Source organism: Diabrotica undecimpunctata, chromosome 2, assembly GCF_040954645.1.
Source record: "Diabrotica undecimpunctata isolate CICGRU chromosome 2, icDiaUnde3, whole genome shotgun sequence".
Taxonomy (NCBI): Eukaryota; Metazoa; Arthropoda; class Insecta; order Coleoptera; family Chrysomelidae; genus Diabrotica; species Diabrotica undecimpunctata.
The window spans coordinates 144,481,951-144,503,253 of record NC_092804.1 but is presented as its reverse complement, the minus strand read 5'-3'; the positions used below and the strand labels follow the sequence as shown (position 1 = coordinate 144,503,253).

Genomic DNA, 21,303 nt, shown 5'->3' with positions numbered 1-21,303 from the left:
TAGCAAGTACAGACATCCAAGTGGAAATTTTTCTCACGAACTGTTAGATGTAGGACAATTCTGAGTATGGCAGAAGAGCGAGCGGTAAATTTTATGTAGGAAATGTCCATTCGCTTGACTCTCGGACCAAAATTGACGCCAACATTGCCGATTAACGAAATTTGATAAAAATCCAATGGTCTACAGTTTTTTTGATTTTCCACCAAAACGGTGCATAATTTTTGCCACGTGTTTGAATTTTTTTAATAAGCAAGTCACCCTTAATCGAAATAATTCAAATTTTAAACAAAATATATACTTTTAATTTTTACGAAATTTTTAGCAAGGACAGACATCCAAGTGGAAATTTTTCTCACGAACTGTTAGATGTAGGTCAATTCTGAGTATGGCAGAAGAGCGAGCGGCCAATTTTATGTAGGAAATGTCCATTCGCTTGACTTTTGGACCAATATTGACGCCAACATAGCCGATTAACGAAATTTGAGAAAAATCCAATGGTCTACAGTTTTTTCGATTTTCCGGCAAAACGGTGCATAATTTCTTGCCACGTGTTTGAATTTTTTTAATAAGCAAGTCACCCTTAATCAAAGTCATTCAAATTTTAAACAAAATATACACTTTTAATTTTTACGAAATTGTTAGCAAGTACAGACATCCAAGTGGAAATTTTTCTCACGAACTGTTAGATGTAGGACAATTCTGAGTATGGCAGAAGAACGAGCGGCCAATTTTATGTAGGAAATGTCCATTCGCTTGACTTTTAGACCAATATTGACGCCAACATAGCCGATTAACAAAATTTGATAAAAATCCAATGGTCTACAGTTTTTTCGATTTTCCGGCAAAACGGTGCATAATTTCTTGCCACGTGTTTGGATTTTTTTAATAAGCAAGTCACCCGTAATCAAAATCATTCAAATTTTAAACAAAATATACACTTTTAATTTTTACGAAATTGTTAGCAAGTACAGACATCCAAGTGGAAATTTTTCTCACGAACTGTTAGATGTAAGACAATTCTGAGTATGGCAGAAGAACGAGCGGCCAATTTTATGTAGGAAATGTCTATTCGCTTGACTCTAGGACCAAAATTGACGCCAATATAGCCGATTAACCAAATTTGATAAAAATCCAATGGTCTACAGTTTTTTCGATTTTCCGGCAAAACGGTGCATAATTTCTTGCCACGTGTTTGAATTTTTTTAATAAGCAAGTCACCCTTAATCAAAGTCATTCAAATTTTAAACAAAATATACACTTTTAATTTTTACGAAATTGTTAGCAAGTACAGACATCCAAGTGGAAATTTTTCTCACGAACTGTTAGATGTAGGACAATTCTGAGTATGGCAGAAGAACGAGCGGCCAATTTTATGTAGGAAATGTCCATTCGCTTGACTTTTAGACCAATATTGACGCCAACATAGCCGATTAACAAAATTTGATAAAAATCCAATGGTCTACAGTTTTTCGATTTTCCGGCAAAACGGTGCATAATTTCTTGCCACGTGTTTGGATTTTTTTAATAAGCAAGTCACCCGTAATCAAAATCATTCAAATTTTAAACAAAATATACACTTTTAATTTTTACGAAATTGTTAGCAAGTACAGACATCCAAGTGGAAATTTTTCTCACGAACTGTTAGATGTAAGACAATTCTGAGTATGGCAAAAGAACGAGCGGCCAATTTTATGTAGGAAATGTCTATTCGCTTGACTCTAGGACCAAAATTGACGCCAATATAGCCGATTAACCAAATTTGATAAAAATCCAAGGGTACCCCCTTGGAAAATTTTTGCCAAATTTTACAAAAAAAATATTTTGTTTAATGTTTTGGTACATGCACTTGGTCCAGCTTATTTCAAAGATGTGTTTTTTTCTGATGCCTTAACCCCAGTTTGCCGGAAAAGAGGAAAAATCGAATTAAAAAATCTACAGTTTGTTCGATTTTCCGGCAAAACGCTGCATACTTTTTAGCCACATGTTCAGATTTTTTTAATCAGCAAGTCACCCTTAATCAAAATAATTCAAATTTTAAACAAAATATAAACTTTTAATTTTTACGAAATTTTTAGCAAGGACAGACCTCCAAGTGGAAATTTTTCTCACGAACAGTTAGATGCAGGAAAATTCTGAGTATCGCAGAAGAACGAGCGGCCAATTTATGTAGGAAATGTTCATTCGCTTGACTTTTGGACCAATATTGACGCCAACATAGCCGATTAACGAAATTTGATAAAAATCCAATGGTCTACAGTTTTTTTGATTTTCCACCAAAACGGTGCATAATTTTTGCCACGTGTTTGAATTTTTTTAATAAGCAAGTCACCCTTAATCGAAATAATTCAAATTTTAAACAAAATATATACTTTTAATTTTTACGAAATTTTTAGCAAGGACAGACATCCAAGTGGAAATTTTTCTCACGAACTGTTAGATGTAGGACAATTCTGAGTATGGCAGAAGAGCGAGCGGCCAATTTTATGTAGGGAATGTCCATTCGCTTGACTTTTGGACCAAAATTGACGCCAACATTGCCGATTAACGAAATTTGATAAAATCCAATGGTCTACAGTTTTTTTGATTTTCCACCAAAACGGTGCATAATTTTTGCCACGTGTTTGAATTTTTTTAATAAGCAAGTCACCCTTAATCGAAATAATTCAAATTTTAAACAAAATATATACTTTTAATTTTTACGAAATTTTTAGCAAGGACAGACATCCAAGTGGAAATTTTTCTCACGAACTGTTAGATGTAGGACAATTCTGAGTATGGCAGAAGAGCGAGCGGCCAATTTTATGTAGGAAATGTCCATTCGCTTGACTCTCGGACCAAAATTGACGCCAACATTGCCGATTAACGAAATTTGATAAAAATCCAATGGTCTACAGTTTTTTTGATTTTCCACCAAAACGGTGCATAATTTTTGCCACGTGTTTGAATTTTTTTAATAAGCAAGTCACCCTTAATCGAAATAATTCAAATTTTAAACAAAATATATACTTTTAATTTTTACGAAATTTTTAGCAAGGACAGACATCCAAGTGGAAATTTTTCTCACGAACTGTTAGATGTAGGACAATTCTGAGTATGGCAGAAGAGCGAGCGGCCAATTTTATGTAGGAAATGTCCATTCGCTTGACTTTTGGACCAAATTGACGCCAACATTGCCGATTAACGAAATTTGATAAAAATCCAATGGTCTACAGTTTTTTTGATTTTCCACCAAAACGGTGCATAATTTTTGCCACGTGTTTGAATTTTTTTAATAAGCAAGTCACCCTTAATCGAAATAATTCAAATTTTAAACCAAATATATACTTTTAATTTTTACGAAATTTTTAGCAAGGACAGACATCCAAGTGGAAATTTTTCTCACTAACTGTTAGATGTAGGACAATTCTGAGTATGGCAGAAGAGCGAGCGGCCAATTTTATGTAGGAAATGTCCATTCGCTTGACTCTCGGACCAAAATTGACGCCAACATTGCCGATTAACGAAATTTGATAAAAATCCAATGGTCTACAGTTTCTTTGATTTTCCACCAAAACGGTGCATAATTTTTGCCACGTGTTCGAATTTTTTTAATAAGCAAGTCACCCTTAATCGAAATCATTCAAATTTTAAACAAAATATACACTTTTAATTTTTACGAAATTGTTAGCAAGTACAGACATCCAAGTGGAAATTTTTCTCACGAACTGTTAGATGTAGGACAATTCTGAGTATGGCAGAAGAACGAGCGGCCAATTTTATGTAGGAAATGTCCATTCGCTTGACTTTTGGACCAATATTGACGCCAACATAGCCGATTAACAAAATTTGATAAAAATCCAATGGTCTACAGTTTTTTCGATTTTCCGGCAAAACGGTGCATAATTTCTTGCCACGTGTTTGGATTTTTTTAATAAGCAAGTCACCCTTAATCAAAATCATTCAAATTTTAAACAAAATATACACTTTTAATTTTTACGAAGTTGTTAGCAAGTACAGACATCCAAATGGAAATTTTTCTCACGAACTGTTAGATGTAAGACAATTCTGAGTATGGCAGAAGAACGAGCGGCCAATTTTATGTAGGAAATGTCTATTCGCTTGACTCTAGGACCAAAATTGACGCCAATATAGCCGATTAACCAAATTTGATAAAAATCCAAGGGTACCCCCTTGGAAAATTTTTGCCAAATCTTACAAAAAAAAATTTTGTTTAATGTTTTGGTACATGCACTTGCTCCAGCCTATTTCAAACATGTGTTTTTTTCTGATCCCTTAACCCCAGTTTGCCGAAAAGGAGGAAAAAGCGAATTAAAAAATCTACAGTTTTTTCGATTTTCCGGCAAAACGCTGCATAATTTTTAGCCACATATTTAGATATTTTTAATCAGCAAGTCACCCTTAATAGAAATAATTCAAATTTTAAGCAAAATATACACTTTTAATTTTCTCGAAATTTTCAGCGAATACATACATCCAAGTGGAAATTTTTCTCACGAACTGTTAGATGTATGAAAATTCTTAGTATGGCAAAAGAACCAGCGGCCAATTTTATGTAGGAAATGTCCATTCGCTTGACTCTCGGACCAAAATTGACGCCAACATAGCCGATTAACGAAATTTGATAAAAATCCAATGGTCTACAGTTTTTTTGATTTTCCACCAAAACGGTGCATAATTTTTGCCACGTGTTTGAATTTTTTTAATAAGCAAGTCACCCTTAATCGAAATAATTCAAATTTTAAACAAAATATATACTTTTAATTTTTACGAAATTTTTAGCAAGGACAGACATCTAAGTGGAAATTTTTCTCACGAACTGTTGGATGTAGGACAATTCTGAGTATGGCAGAAGAGCGAGCGGCCAATTTTATGTAGGAAATGTCCATTCGCTTGACTTTTGGACCAATATTGACGCCAACATTGCCAATTAACGAAATTTGATAAAAATTCAATGGTCTACAGTTTTGTTGATTTTCAACCAAAACGGTGCATAATTTCTGCCACGTGTTTGAATTTTTTTAATAAGCAAGTCACCCTTAATCAAAATCATTCAAATTTTAAACAAAATATACACTTTTAATTTTTACGAAATTGTTAGCAAGTACAGACATCCAAGTGGAAATTTTTCTCACGAACTGTTAGATGTAGGACAATTCTGAGTATGGCAGAAGAACGAGCAGCCAATTTTATGTAGAAAATGTCTATTCGCTTGACTCTAGGACCAAAATTGACGCCAATATAGCCGATTAACCAAATTTGATAAAAATCCAAGGGTACCCCCTTGGAAAATTTTTGCCAAATTTTACAAAAAAAAATATTTTGTTTAATGTTTTGGTACATGCACTTGGTCCAGCTTATTTCAAACATGTGTTTTTTTCTGATGCCTTAACCCCAGTTTGCCGGAAAAGAGGAAAAATCGAATTAAAAAATCTACAGTTTTTTCGATTTTCCGGCAAAACGCTGCATAATTTTTAGCCACATGTTTAGATTTTTTTAATCAGCAAGTCACCCTTAAACGAAATAATTAAAATTTTAAACAAAATATATACTTTTAATTTTTACGAAATTTTTAGCAAGGACAGACCTCCAAGTGGAAATTTTTCTCACGAACAGTTGGATGTAGGAAAATTCTGAGTATCGCAGAAGAACGAGCGGCCAATTTTATGTAGGAAATGTCCATTCGCTTGACTTTTGGACCAATATTGACGCCAACATAGCCGATTAACGAAATTTGATAAAAATCCAATGGTCTACAGTTTTTTCGATTTTCCTGCAAAATGGTGCATAATTTCTAGCCATACGTTTATTTTTTTTTAACAGCAAGTCATCCTTAATCAAATAATTCAAATTTCAAACAAAATATTCACTTTTAATTTTCACGAAATATTCAGCAAATACAGACATCCAAGTGGAAATTTTTCTCACAAACAGCTAGATGTAGGAAAATTCTAAGGATCGCAGAAGAACGAGCGGCCAATTTTATGTAGGAAATGTCCATTCGCTTGACTCTCGGACCAAAATTGACGCCAACATTGCCGATTAACGAAATTTGATAAAAATCCAATTTGACGCCAACATAGCCGATTAACGAAATTTGATAAAAATCCAATGGTCTACAGTTTTTTCGATTTTCCGGCAAAATGGTGCATAATTTCTAGCCACATGTTTATTTCTGAAGTTATACTTCTATACGCGCGCTCCACGTTGGAAATTTGTATGGGAGTGAATCTGTGAAATCATTACATATGTAAGATAATGAGTAAGAGAGAGACAGAAGATATATTTTCTCTCTCTTCCTCTCTCGAATATAAAAATGTTCCTTTTGTATATATAATTTAATATTATATATATATATATATATATATATATATTATATAAAGATATATATACATATAATATTATACATATAATAAAATATTTATTAATATTATTATTTATGTGATATGTTTTGTATTGTTTATTAAATGTTCATAATTATATTAGTCTTTTGTATTTAAAAATAATAATCTCAATAAATCACTGTATGATCCAGAACTGTCAATTTTGAAATATCTTTGTGTCATGTCCTCGGTAGTATAGTAGTCAGTATCCCCGCCTGTCACGCGGGAGACCGGGGTTCGATTCCCAGTCGGGGAGGACTTTTTTATTAATATTATTACAATATTGTCATTTTTAAATACTTAAGGATATTGCATTTTAATTTGTATTGTATTATTATATGGAATTATGTTGCACTGTATTGTAGTGTATTTTTTTATGTATATTATTGTCATTTTTAAATACTTATGAATATTGCAGTTTAATTTGTATTAAACTGCATTGTAATTAAAAAATATTAATAACAAAATAAACAATGAATTTTACTGCAGAGTATGTATAAAAAAAATTTTGCATTCAACTCCTTTCATACATATATGAAAATAAAAATATACATTTTCATCAAAATATTGATTCAATCCTTCATTGTTAGTAAGTTGTTATTAATTCTGTTTCTCTTTCTGCTATGTCTTACCTATAGAATTACATATGTAATGATTGGGCAGATTGACTCCCAAATTGTAACGGCGAATGCGTGTATAGAAGTGTAACTTCCACCGGCAGTCCCACTGGACTGCCACACCCGTTTTTTTTTAACAGCAAGTCATCCTTAATCAAATAGTTCAAATTTCAAACAAAATATTCACTTTTAATTTTCACGAAATTTTCAGCAAATACAGACATCCAAGTGGAAATTTTTCTCACGAACTGTAAGATGTAGGAAAATTCTGATTATGGCAGAAAAACAAGCGGCCAATTTTATGTAAGAAATGTTTATTCGCTTGACTCTCGGACCAAAATTGAAGCCAACATAGCCGATTAACAAAATTTGATAAAAATCCAATGGTCTACAGTTTTTTCGATTTTCCGGCAAAACGGTGCATCATTTCTGGCCACGTGTTTGGATTTTTGAAGTTATACTTCTATACGCACGGTCGGCGTTGGAAATTTGGATGAGAGTGAATCTGTGAAACCATTACATATGTAAGATAATGAGTAAGAGAGAGACAGAAGATATATTTTCCCTCTCTTCCTCTCTCGAGAATAAAAATGTTCCTTTTGTATATATATTTAATATTATATATGTATATATATATATATATATATATATATATATATATATATATATATATATATATATAATATTGTATATATATATATACAATATTATATATAATATAATATGTATTAATATTATTATGTATGTGATATGTTTTGTACTATTTAAAATTAAACGTTTATAATTATTTTAGGCTTTTGTATTTCAAAATAATCACTGTTTTACCGAGAACTGCCAATTTTGAAATCCGTTAGTGTCATGTCTAATTGGCAAATCCTTTACGTGTTTGGTTCATACGCTGGTGGTTGTGAGTTCGAATCCCAATTATGAATTTCCTTTTTTATTTTTGAAATATTTAAAAACCTCACGTTAATCTTATTAAATATATGTGATATACGCAAAAGAACATAAATTTTAAAATAAAATGAAAATTTACAACATAATCCGAGTTGTTGGTTTTTTATTTTTATCTTCGTAAAGTAAGTTTTATGTATATTGGCAGTTTTAAATACTTATGAATATTACATTTTAATTTATATTGTATTATTATATTGAATTATGTTGCAGTGTATTTATTGTATTGTAATTTTTATATTAATAACAAAATAAACAATGAATTTTACTGCAGAGTATGTGTAAAATTTTTTTTTGCATTCAACTCCTTTTATACACATATAAAAATAAAAATATATATTTTCATTAAAATATTGATACAATCCTTCATTTACTATACTCCTATTACAGGTCAAATGTTTATATACAACAAACGATGCACCAAATACCTATATAACTAATTCTTTTTCTCTTTCTGCTCTCTATTACCAATAGAATTACATATGTAATGATTGTGCAGATTGACTCCTATATAAATTTTTAACGGCGAACGTGTGTATAGAAGTATAACTTCTACCGGCAGTCCCACTGGACTGCCACACCCGTTTTTTTATTTTTTTAATCAGCAAGTCACCCTTAATCGAAATAATTCAAATTTTAAACAAAATATACACTTTTAATTTTCTCGAAATTTTCAGTGAATACATACATCCAAGTGGAAATTTTTCTCACGAACAGTTAGATGTAGGAAAATTTTGAGTACCGCAGAAGAACGAGCGGCCAATTTTATGTAGGAAATGTCCATTCGCTTGACTCTCGGACCAAAATTGACGCCAACATTGCCGATTAACGAAATTTGATAAAAATCCAATGGTCTACAGTTTTTTCGATTTTCCGGCAAAACGGTGCATAATTTCCTGTCCACGTGTTTAGATTTTTTTAATAAGCAAGTCACCCTTAATCGAAATAATTCAAATTTTAAACAAAATATACACTTTTAATTTTCTCGAAATTTTCAGTGAATACATACAACCAAGTGGAAGTTTTTCTCACGAACTGTTAGATGTATAAAAATTCTGAGTATGGCAAAAGAACGAGCGGCCAATTTTATGTAAGAAATGTCCATTCGCTTGATTCTCGGACCAAAATTGACGCCAACATAGCCGATTAACGAAATTTGATAAAAATCCAATGGTCTACAGTTTTTTCGATTTTCTGGCAAAGCGGTGCATAATTTCTGGCCACGTGTTTAGATTTTTGAAGTTATACTTCTATACACACGGTCGGCGTTGGAAATTTGCATGAGAGTGAATCTGTGAAACCATTACATATGTAAGATAATGAGTAAGAGAGAGACAGAAGATATATTTTCTATCTCTTCCTCTCTCGAGAATAAAAATGTTCCTTTTGTATTTAATATTATATATATATATATATATATATATATATATATATATATATATATATATATTATATATATATATATATATATATATATATATATATATATATATATATATATTATAATATGTATTAATATTATTATTTATGTGATATGTTTTGTATTATTTAAAATTAAACGTTTCCTAATTATTTTAGGCTTTTGTATTTCAAAATAATCACTAAGGTTTTTTTAACATAAACCATAAAGGTTTATCCTATAAAGTCCAGAAAAGGATCTGCTGATTTGATTACAGGTACACCATACAAAGATGCCTTAGAAAGTAGTTTGTCAGAACAGAAGAGAAATAAAAGTATTTCAAATGGAATTCCGAAATAAAAAATAGACAAATGTGAGCCTTGAAAAAGCCAAAAGAAAACAAATAAAAATAAAGGAAGAAAATCTATTGCTAAGTAGACAATGACAACCAGTTCAAAGTGGTAAGAAAGAGGAACCTTTTAGTTTATCTGAAAAAGATGAAGAATTCATTTTAGATGATGATTCTGACATGAAGTGTGACATTGGGGAAGAGGAAGCAGAATGTATGTTTTGTACTGGACTCTTCTCTGAAGATACCTCGTGCGAACAATGGATTCAGTGGTCAAAGTGTTTTAAGTGGGCTCACACCGACTGCACCAATGTAGACAAAAAAGACACATATATTTGTGATTTCTGCCTGGATGGCTAATTTTATTCCGTTATCCTAATATCCGGTATTAGGAACATTTTTTTGTCAGTCTAAATTTACCGTTTTTTATAAAAATTTAAATTTTATTTTTTACTTCGTAGAAATGATTTATTTTCGTAATAAATGATTATCTATAATCTATTACTTGTTTTGCTCTAAAATATTTATAAATTAATTGACGTATTAAAACTAATATTAGTGTTCAAAAAAAGTATCCGATATTAGGGCACTTTACGCCATTCATTTTACATTAAACAGATTTTATTTTATAATTTTAATAAAAAAGAAATCGGCTGTATTTCAAATAATGTTAGAGTTAACCTAGAGTTAATACTTTTGAAGATAACTGTAATTCAATGTTAATGGTAAGATATTTATTGTTTTTTTTTTTATTTAATTGTCATTATATCTGGTTACTGGCGCTTCTATGACGTGATGAAACGAAGAAAAAAATGTGCTTCACTATTTTAACTTCTTATTAAAAACAACGAAAATGTATTAAATTTTTAAGTATTCTCTTCATGATGTTACGGATATGCCGTGGTCGATCTGGACATATTGTAGCAAATATAGCACACGTTCTAGTATATGAAATTTAAGTAATCTTATTATTAAGTAATCAAAAGTATTATTTTTAGATATAGGGAACAGTATTTGAAAAACATTTGACTTCTTTTTTCATTAAAATTATAAAATACTGGGTGTTTCATTTAAAATTATTGACCACTGTGGTTTTAAGTTTAAAAAAATGGCGGATCATTTGTGAACACCCTGTATTTAGAAATTCCATTTCGATATAAATTCCTGAAAGCACATTACCTACTCTTTTTGTGCAAAGATTTTTAACACATTATGTTTTTAAATTGATGAGCTATTAAGTTTGAATAGTTTTTCTCTATCTGTTAAAATTTTTATTTATTTAAAGATGAATAACTCAAAAAATATGAAGTATGAAATTTTGACCTATGGTAACTTATAAAAATTTTGTCTAGAATCTTACGTATACTATAGGGGTGTTCCATTTGTTCATTTCCGGTATAACCGAAAGTGGAATGTCTATCAAAAGTTCGTCATAACTTTTAATCTCCATAAACCAATTTTCATAAATATCGCGTAAGTAGTTTTCGATATATAGTGTAAGCTTGTCAAACACCTTGTATAAGAAAAGGATATAGTGACTAACACTCATAGACAGTAAGATGTGTTGTATGTTAGTGATAATCAAGATGACGCTGTAGATTTAGATAGCCGTGACCCAAAGTATGTTTTTAAAGATGGTAGTGAAAGAGCAAAAATTCCATTTGTGACAAAAGAAAGGCAAGCAAAACATACTAAAAATTCCCGCAGGTTTGACGACTTATAGTTACAAGTTATCAAGAATAAAAGAAGCTTTTCAATTGTTTTTGTCACAAGATACCTATTATACATATAATCTTATTTAAAACAAATAGAAAAGCTAATATTTATTATTCTAAGAAAATAATGAACTTTGATTCTACTTTGCAAGAAGAAATAGAAGCATTCATTGGTTTACTAATCATTTTTGGAGCACTGCACGCTGTTAAGGGACCAGCATCAGTATATAAATGTTTGGCTATGGAGCCAAAAACTATCGTATGTCGACCAATAGTATCAGTTCCAAATCATCAATATATTCCAGCAAATTAGGTATGTGTTATCTAAGATTTGACAACTTTGAAACAAAAGTTGAAAGGAAACTTATTGATAAATTAGCTCCAATTAGGAATGTTTTTGATAATTTTGTCTCAAAGTGCAAAAAAATCGTGTAATCCATCTGAACACCTTTGCGTTGATGAACAGTTGGTCTAGTTCAGCGACAGAACTCCTTTTAGAATATGTATAAAAACGGGTGTGGCAGTCCAGTGGGACAGTCGGTGGCAGTTACACTTCTATACATGCATTCGCCGTTACAAATTTATTTGGGAGTCAATCTGCACAATCATTACATATGTAATTCTATAGGTAAGACATAGCAGAAAGAGAAACAGAATTAATAACAACTTACTAACAATGAAGGATTGAATCAATATTTTGATGAAAATGTATATTTTTATTTTCATATATGTATGAAAGGAGTTGAATGCAAAATTTTTTACACATACTCTGCAGTAAAATTCATTGTTTATTTAGTTATTATTATAATAATACAATACAAATTAAACTGAAGAAATTCATAAGTATTTAAAAATGACAATAATATACATAAAAAAATACACTACAATACAGTGCAACATAATTCCATATATAATAATACAATACAAATTAAAATGCAATATCCATAAGTATTTAAAAATGACAATAATGTAATAATATTAATAAAAAGGTCCTCCCCGACTGGGAATCGAAGCCCGGTCTCCCGCGTGACAGGCGGGGATACTGACTACTACACTACCGAGGACATGACACAAATATATTTCAAAATTGACAGTTCTGGATCATACAGTGATTTATTGAGATTATTATTTTGAAATACAAAAGAATAATATAATTATTTAATAAATAATACAAAACATATCACATAAATAATAATATTAATAAATATTTTATTATATATATATATATATATATATATATATATATATATATATATCTTTATATAATATATATAATATTAAATTATATATACACAAAAGGAACATTTTTATATTCGAGAGAGGAAGAGAGAGAAAATATATCTTCTGTCTCTCTCTGACTCATTATCTTACATATGTAATGATTTCACAGATTCACTCCCATACAAATTTCCAACGTGGAGCGCGCGTATAGAAGTATAACTTCAAAAAGTAAGCCGAATAAATCGCGATAAAAGGCGATGTTAATTATTCAACAGAAATAAGGACAGAAAATCCTGAAAGTGTTGTATAAAGTGCAATCAATTTGTTTGTTTAGAGCATTAAAAAAATAAAACCGTGTAATAAGTGTTATGATTAAATTTCTGATCTAATAATATCATATATTATATTTTATCTCAATTTTTCTATGCCCTATTATATTTCTTTATACGAGATTATATTTCTTTATACGTTATAATTTTTATATAATAATGTATAATACTTAAATATGACTCCAATTTTTAAAAGCCATAGCACAATATTAAAAGATATTTTCCTACTATTTATGTTTATTTAAAAATTACATTCTGGCTTTGTTTTTTTTTATATATCCAACTTTTTTTGAGAATTTAATATTAAGTAATATTTATGAAAATGACCTCGTAGAAACATTTAGTAGTCTACTTACATGCATTAAATAACATCCAACCAAAGTAGCACTTCGTGTCCTTCCAGCTTTGCAATGAACATAAACAGATGTAGAAGAAACGCCGTCAACGATCTCTCGATTTTGAACAAACTTATTTATAAACTTAACTCCTTCTACGAGCTTACTTTGACAAGGAGTTGCAAATATATCGGTTGTTGCTAATTGTAAAAACTCAACTCCTTCTTTGGACCAGGACTATAAAAGTGAGAAAAAATTATATTCATATAAAATTACTTATTTCTTGCATTATAAATAATGAAAAAACCAGTATCACTACTACTACCGTAGTAAAGTGCATATTGATCAGTATAGTAGTGTCTGGGGGCTCAGGAAACTGAGACCTCGGAAGCCCTGAAGAAGACATCAGACAGGATGTCGAAAGCTCGGTGCAATGAAAATCCACGCGGTTCAACCCGGAAGACTGGTGAGTTTAATATTAATTTTTATAATAGAATTAATCTTAGCTCTAGGTTTAATATATATATATATATTAAATTGAGATGATTGGTGTTTAAAGAAAATAATTTATAAGTTATATACTAGATAATATTAGATATAAAAAGTATTTGGTTATTTTAATAAGTTATATACTAGAGAATTTTATAAAAATTATTTATATGAGGGTATTCTTAAGAAATTAGCATATAATAAGTGTAAAAAGTTTTATTTTAATAATTATAATATTGTAAATATATTTAAGTGAGCCATGTGCATAGGCAACCAACTATACACTTAAATGACATTTTAAATAATTATTACGAATATAAAGTAGGGTTATATGTTGTTTAAAATGTGTAGTTTATTAAATAAGAGTGTTTAAGTTACTGATTTAAGTTTATATTCTGATCTGAAAAGCCTAAATGTCGATAAAATTCTCGATAGAAAAGTAAAGAATTCTCTAGAATACAGAATTTAACCTTTGTTTACGGTAGAACCTTCGAGAACATTCATATAGGTAGGGAATAGAACAAATCGAATAAGATTTCTTGCCAGATGGTTCTGGAACATTGAAAGGGTATAAATACTCGGTGATTTGGATTCAAGATGGCCAGTCAGTTAGTAAGAAAGTTAGTTAGAAGACAGACACATTTAGTTAGTGAAGTCAGTTGTTCAATAAGTTCAAGATAGTCAGTCAGAAGGTCCAGATGTTCAATATAATAAGTTCAATGAAGATTAAGAAACAGTATAAAGATAATATTATTGAAGATTAAAAATTATGTTATGTAAAAATGGTAATTGGATAATGGAAGGAAGTATTAATTGAAAATTAAAATTATACCTATAATATATTTGGTGATTGGATATTGGTATATTGAAAAGAAGAATATATATAAATGCTGTTAGAAGAAAAATATTTTAAATTGGTGGAAGCTGATAATTGGAAAAAGTAATTTCACAAAAACAAGGATAACCGAGGCTGAGAACGAAGACATTGAGTGGTGATTAAAATCTTTATTTTGGAGAACATTTTATTTAGGCATTCAGTGAAAGAAAGGTACAAAATTTTGTTAATATAATTTAGTTAGTATCATAAGAATTTCAATTTTAAAGATAGTTTGTTTAAAATTTACATTATCTATATAATTTAATTAGTTTCATAAGAATTTTAATTTAAAGATAGTTTATTTTAAACTTTACATTGGTTATGTTAGATATATACGTGTGTTTCATAATAGATATAATAAAGATAATTTCAAAAAGTGCTTACAAACTAATTCTTTGAGAACCGCGATAAAAACCCTATATATATTATTAAAAAACACTCATTGCTCATCATTCACAAATAATACATCATAACAATATATATATATATATATATATATATATATATATATATATATATATATATATATATATATATATATATATATATATATATATTTAGAGATTTTACTGAGACTTTACTTATTGGAAGATAGTTCATTCAACTACAAACATGAAATCAACTAAGAATACTAGTCAGAAAAATTATAGCATTATGAGTTGCCTTTAAAAAGACAAGCACATGCAATGATGGCAGTAAAATTCTCCAGTTAGTGATCCGAGGAAAAAACTCATGATCCTATCTCGACATGGAAAGAATTTGGCCTTACATTTAGTTTCCTCTCAATATTAATATCAAACTCTAGTTTTATATGTACCTATTTTATTTTAAAAGATAAATGATATATTCTCGATATGTTATTGATTTACTGATAGTGGTATTTTCTTCTATTTATTTTCTCTTTTAACACAAGGGTATACCAGGAAGAAATAGATAGAAACCTTCAGAATGACGTGCAAGATAAAACCGATATTGAACAACTTAACGAAAGGTTGGTGGACGCTCTAAGGAAGGCACAGAAGAACTGTCAATTTAAACAAACAAGGAAAAATGAAAAACTTGAAGAAGGCACAAGGAACCTAAAGCAAAAAGAAAGGAAATGAAAGATAAGCACACCGTGAATATCGCAGAGCTGAGGAATTTAAATAAAACCATTTCAAAAGCTGTTAGGAAACACATAAAGGATTTTAACACTAAAGAAACAACTAATACAATAAAACAAAATAAAAGCCTTAAAGTTCTAAAATGAAAGTTGAAGACAGGAACCAGGAACATTTATAAGCTAAAAAATAGACAAGGACATTCTGTATGTGAACAACAAGAAATTATGAAAATTATCGAAGAGTATTATAGAACGTTATATCGTCGAGATGTTCACATTTCAGAGGTTGAAATTCCAGCCATACAAAATCAAGGATCAGAGGAACTTCCAGATATAACCGAAGAGGAAATCGAATCAGTGTTGAAAGGAATGAAGAACAGCAAATCATCTGAAAGATTACATTGTAAGTGAAATGCTAAAATTAGGAGGCAAATGCGTCATAAAAGCTTTAAAAACCCTTTATAATGCCTGCCTCTTTGAAGGAGTTACACAAGAAAAATTGAATAGTGCCATTATGATAATATTGTACAAAAAAGAAGATGAAACAGAAATCGGAAACTACAGACCTATCAGCTTGTTATCTCATTTATATAAGCTCTTTATGAGAATAATAAAATTACTAACAGACTGGAACCTAAGCTGGATTTTCACCAACCAGTAGAGCAGGTCAGATTTAGGAGTGGCTTTGGAACGAATGACCACCTACAAGTAATAAAATCCTTAATAGAGAAAGTTACAGAATACAACATACTAATATTTGTAGACTTTGAGAAAGCGTTTGACTCAGTCCAGCATAGCTCCATGTTAAGAGCTCTTGAGTGCATTGATCATAGGTACACAACCCTTCTTCGGAATATATATAATAGGGCAACAGCTGCAGTTAGAATGTATTATGGTAACACAAATACATTTCCCTTCGAGAGAGGTATTAGGCAAGGAGATACCATCTCTCCTAAGCTATTTACCATTTTGTTGCAGAATGCTATGAGAAACAATAATTGGGAGAATATTGGAGTCAACATAAATGGATGATTAGTCGACATAGTCCTTATTGCAGACCGGGTAGATCATGCCTGCCAGCTTCTTCAAGACCTTCAGAGCTCGTGTACACGAGTTAGACTTAAAATTAATTTCTCCAAAACACAATAGGTATATGTCCAACCTAGTACTGGCGAAAAACATCTCAAATTGAACAGGTGTATAACTATAAATATCTGGGCCACGAGATTAAATTAGGAAGAGATAATCAAACAATGGAGCTAAAAAGGAGAATAGGACTGGCATGGGTGGTTTACGGAAAACTGTGAGAAGTATTTAGATCAGATATTCCCATGTGCTTGAAAAGGAAGGTCTTTGATCAATGTGTACTCCCAGTTCTAACGTGTGGAGCAGAAACATTAACCTTTACCAGAGAAGTAATCAATAAAATACAAGTGGCACAGAGAGCGATGGAGAGGTCAATGCTGAATATATCCCTCAGAGACAGAGTATCAAATACAATAATTAGGAGAAAAACTGGTGTTACTGACGCAGTTCAAAGGATTAACACATTGAAATGGAACTGGGTGGGGCATGTTGTCAGATTAAAAGATGGAAGGTGGATGAAGAAAATTCTGAAATGGAGACCTAGACATCCATGAAATGGAGTCCTCCAAGAAGGTGGTCAGATGACATTAAGCGCATTCAGCACAACTGGATTCAGGGTGCTCAAGATAAAATCCATTGGAATTATTTACGGGAGGCCTATGTCCAGCAGGGGACTCAAAACGGCTGATGATGATGATTTTCTCTTTTAATATTGGTAACTAGATTATATGCCGAGGAATTTGCGACGCAATTAGTTTTATTTAACGTAATAAGGGTCAGCTTCTTTGACATTTCTCTTTTTACCATCTGTTTCCTTAGAACTAATCATGAATCTTTCCATTGAACTGTATGTTGATTTTCCCATATGTGTTTACATATTTGAGATCTATTAAATTCTCAATTTATGATATAAGATTGATATTCACTTATTCTAACATTTAATGGTATTGATGTTTCATCTAAATAAAAATGTTCGCATTTACAAGGTATTTGATAAATACAATTCTTTTCTTGTTCATTGCTAAGTTTGGTTTTATATAAAATAGATCTCAATGTGTTTGTTGTTTTGAATGTTGTTGAAATGTTGAATTTATTTCTTATTCTTTAAAGCGCCTACTTCTTTGTGTGTTTTTTATTAGTCAATTTCTACCAGTTCTACCAGTCTCTTTCTACTGGGTCGTCCATAAAGTAAAGAACAATTGCACATCACATGCGACGCTGATCCCCCACCACCTCAAAACAGGCTATCTAAGAGAGTTATGAATATTCAGTTCAGCAGGGTGTTATTCTTCCGAGGTGTGAAATTCCATCAACAAGAGATGTCAGTTTGAAGAGTCTAGGTATGGATTTAAAGTAGGTATATTTGCTTTATGAGCAAAAGAGACAAAGGATAATGGAATGTACCCAGAAAGTATCCAAAGAACCTCCTCAAGAATATAAAACAGCTGGATCTTAGTGACTATCTCAAAACTGTGCAGAAAGTGGCACTTCTCTCGACATCCAAATTAAATTTTTATGGGATATTCCGGCATATTTAGTCACCTAGATCTCAATAACATGGAAGGAGTCCCCTGCATTCAATACTTTTGATCCCGTAGGTATCTAGGATGAGTGAATTATCTCCTCAGAGGGAGTGAGATGAATATTGCTTAAACATGACAGCAAACAAAATATAATTAATATAAGTAGGAAATAATACCCCCAGAACTCAATCTTGATACCGTAGATATCTGAAATGAGCAAGGACATTTCCTCTTAGAGGGTGTGAGCACTGTATGGCTTAAATGTGGATAATATTTTTAGTTCTACTGAGATTGAAAAAAATATATATAGCAGTAACCGAAATATAAATAGTATAATCAAGAAATGAATAAGAAAATAAAATACATACCTTAGCATCATTGGCCAAAAACAATTCATAATCTTCGTTCATTGATACAACCGCCTTGACATTTTCTTTCTCAATAAGCTAAAACAGATTTTAATGAATTAAAAAACTACTTAGTAATTTATTACAAAAAATATATTAATATTTTTGTACATTCTGTTGATTCTGCCAATGTGATGAATACTAATTAATTACAGTATGTACAATCAATTTGACACTTTGGTCTGTGCTACAGCTTTTTTATCGTGTTGCATATATTTGTTTTCACTTGTGGTTCACTTAGTCTGCAACCATTAACTATCAGCACATAGAAGAGACTAGTAAAAAACTCGAACATAGCAGTAAAAACTTCTGTTGTAAGGGGTATAATATTTAATTAAAAATCCAAATAGATTATACTAGAGTTCAGAACGTTTTGAACGGTTTTGGATCAGTCCATCTTCAGTGAACTTTTACATTACTTACATACTAACCGAAAAAGAAAATAGTGGTTGGGTTTAAATTGTAGATAACATACTTAATTATTATTTAATTACTTTATTTTTTTCTTATCATTCAAATCCCTCTACTTAAGATTTATTTCTTTTAGTTTGTAATCATCTTTTAATGTTTTTCGTTTTCCTGTTGCTTCCTTTATTTGGTATAATTTTGCATAAACTCTTTGAATTAATTCTACTATCTGACATTTGTCGTTAATTTCAATTCCACCTTCATATTTAAATTTCAACTGCATTTATGAAAAGATTACCTCCTTACAAATGGTTTCATTGAAAATGTTTTTTTAATTTTTAAATACAATTTACCAATGCAACACCTTGTCTTGGTCGTGTTGCCATGTTCTTAGTTTTCTCTGTTGCTTTCTTGGTCATCTGGTATTTTTTCTAATTGTTCATATAACTTTTACTAATTAAAGATTTGTTAAATAAATCACTTTTATTTTATTTGCCTTTTTTTAGTGGTTAGATTAGGATTAGACTTGCTATATGATTTAAAGGAATAAAAAAATGAGAAGCTTACATCCCATAGACTGTGTACACTTTGGAACTTGGGAGAGTACAAGAACAAGTATAGTTATTAAAAAGTTACAACATTCCAAACAACCAAGTTCAGTATGACATTTTACGTTTTAACTACTAGATTTTTTACATCACAACCACCACAAATATAATTAGAAATATTTTATTTTTAAGATTAAAGTTGAATCTTTGTCCTACATCAAAAGTAAAATATTTTTAATTAAATTTGTGGTTTATTTTCGCAAAATATAGTTCGTCAATAAAATTTTAAAATGTATATTCTTAAAAAAGGCATTAAAAGAGTAACCATTTTTTTCAAAGCTAAAAGAATCAAGTTTTATTTTATTATTATTTTTTATTATATATTTTATTATATTATCCCCGTTTACGAGGACACCACTGTCAAAACAATTGGAACTTAACCTATAAATTAATTTCATAGATATTCAATAAAACTTAAATTAAAAGATTTGTAATAACTAAACATTGTTACCTCTTTCGTCAAACTTTTAAACGGCAGGGCTCCTAAAATAACAACATCGTCAATTCTGTTATACCATTGCCTAGGAGAAAGTTTTTCCATAACTACATTGTAGACCAATGTAGGATAAAATGTAACGCGTGCGAACATTTTGTAAAGCAAAAGCATGAATGAAACTTTTTTAAAACTTATAAAACTTTTTGTTATTTTACTTTCATTTTTAACGTTGTTTAGAACTTTTGAACAAAACTTCAATTTCAATATAACGTGACACTTGACATCGTTACTCTACCAAATATGTGACTCTACTGCTGTGCCTGTTTAATGTTAGTGAGTGAAAATAATAGTGAAAGCAAAATGAAAGTATTTAAATTAATGGCATAATACGAGTTGTGCGTATCGCATACTGTTAATAACCACGTTAACAATTTTAACCAAATCCAAGAAAAATAATCCCAACCACCTGAATAGCTACCTACGCACAGTACTTTAAATAAATAGTTAGATACAGTGATGAACAAAAGTATGCATTCTTGTTTTTCTTTCATCTTTGCTCGTTTAGGAATTTTGATGACAATACTGAGTTAGGTTCAAACATTTAGAATTTTAATGTTATCCAACCTTCTCAATCCACTCCTGGAGCTAGAACACTTGTAATATATCACTCTTGATAATATACCGCTTGTCTCCATATAATTAATTCTCCTCTTCATCCCTCAATCTGACCATGTGCCCTGTCTATTATGAGAAAATGAAGAAGTGTGCATAAAGTAGGTATCTATATGGGATGGTACAGCGTTTTTTCATGTCAGATTGATTCTTGGTTTTCTTAAATACCTAAGTTATTAGGTATGGCTTTATTTCTTTGTTCAGTATCTTTTATCACAGATAAAGAATATATCCATAAGCATGCTCATTTTCTACCCATAAGCTCTTATATTTTGAAACTTTCTTCACTATTATAATCTTGTTTCAGGTCTGTCAATATTTTTCTATTCTTGATAATTTGTCTCGTGTGATGTTTCTTATATTCCGTGTACTCTCAGTAAACTTATAATATGGTTG

General features: G+C 30.4%; 1 protein-coding gene across 2 annotated transcripts in view; it reads right to left on the bottom strand.

Moving 5' to 3' along the window:
- Positions 1 to 21,055, bottom strand: part of PTPMT1 (protein tyrosine phosphatase, mitochondrial 1) — a 42,486-nt gene extending 21,431 nt beyond the window's left edge. Inside the window, exons 1-3 of one of the 2 annotated variants that reach the window (XM_072523633.1) lie at positions 20,251 to 21,055; positions 18,745 to 18,822; positions 13,321 to 13,536 (exon numbers count right to left, since the gene is read on the bottom strand). In XM_072523633.1, the coding sequence (XP_072379734.1) occupies positions 13,321 to 13,536; positions 18,745 to 18,822; positions 20,251 to 20,406 (450 nt within the window). In that variant the 5' untranslated portion in view covers positions 20,407 to 21,055. The remainder of the gene's footprint in view (positions 1 to 13,320; positions 13,537 to 18,744; positions 18,823 to 20,250) is intronic. The other variant, XM_072523632.1, reaches the window with a different exon arrangement.
- Between the last annotated feature and the right edge of the window lie 248 nt (positions 21,056 to 21,303).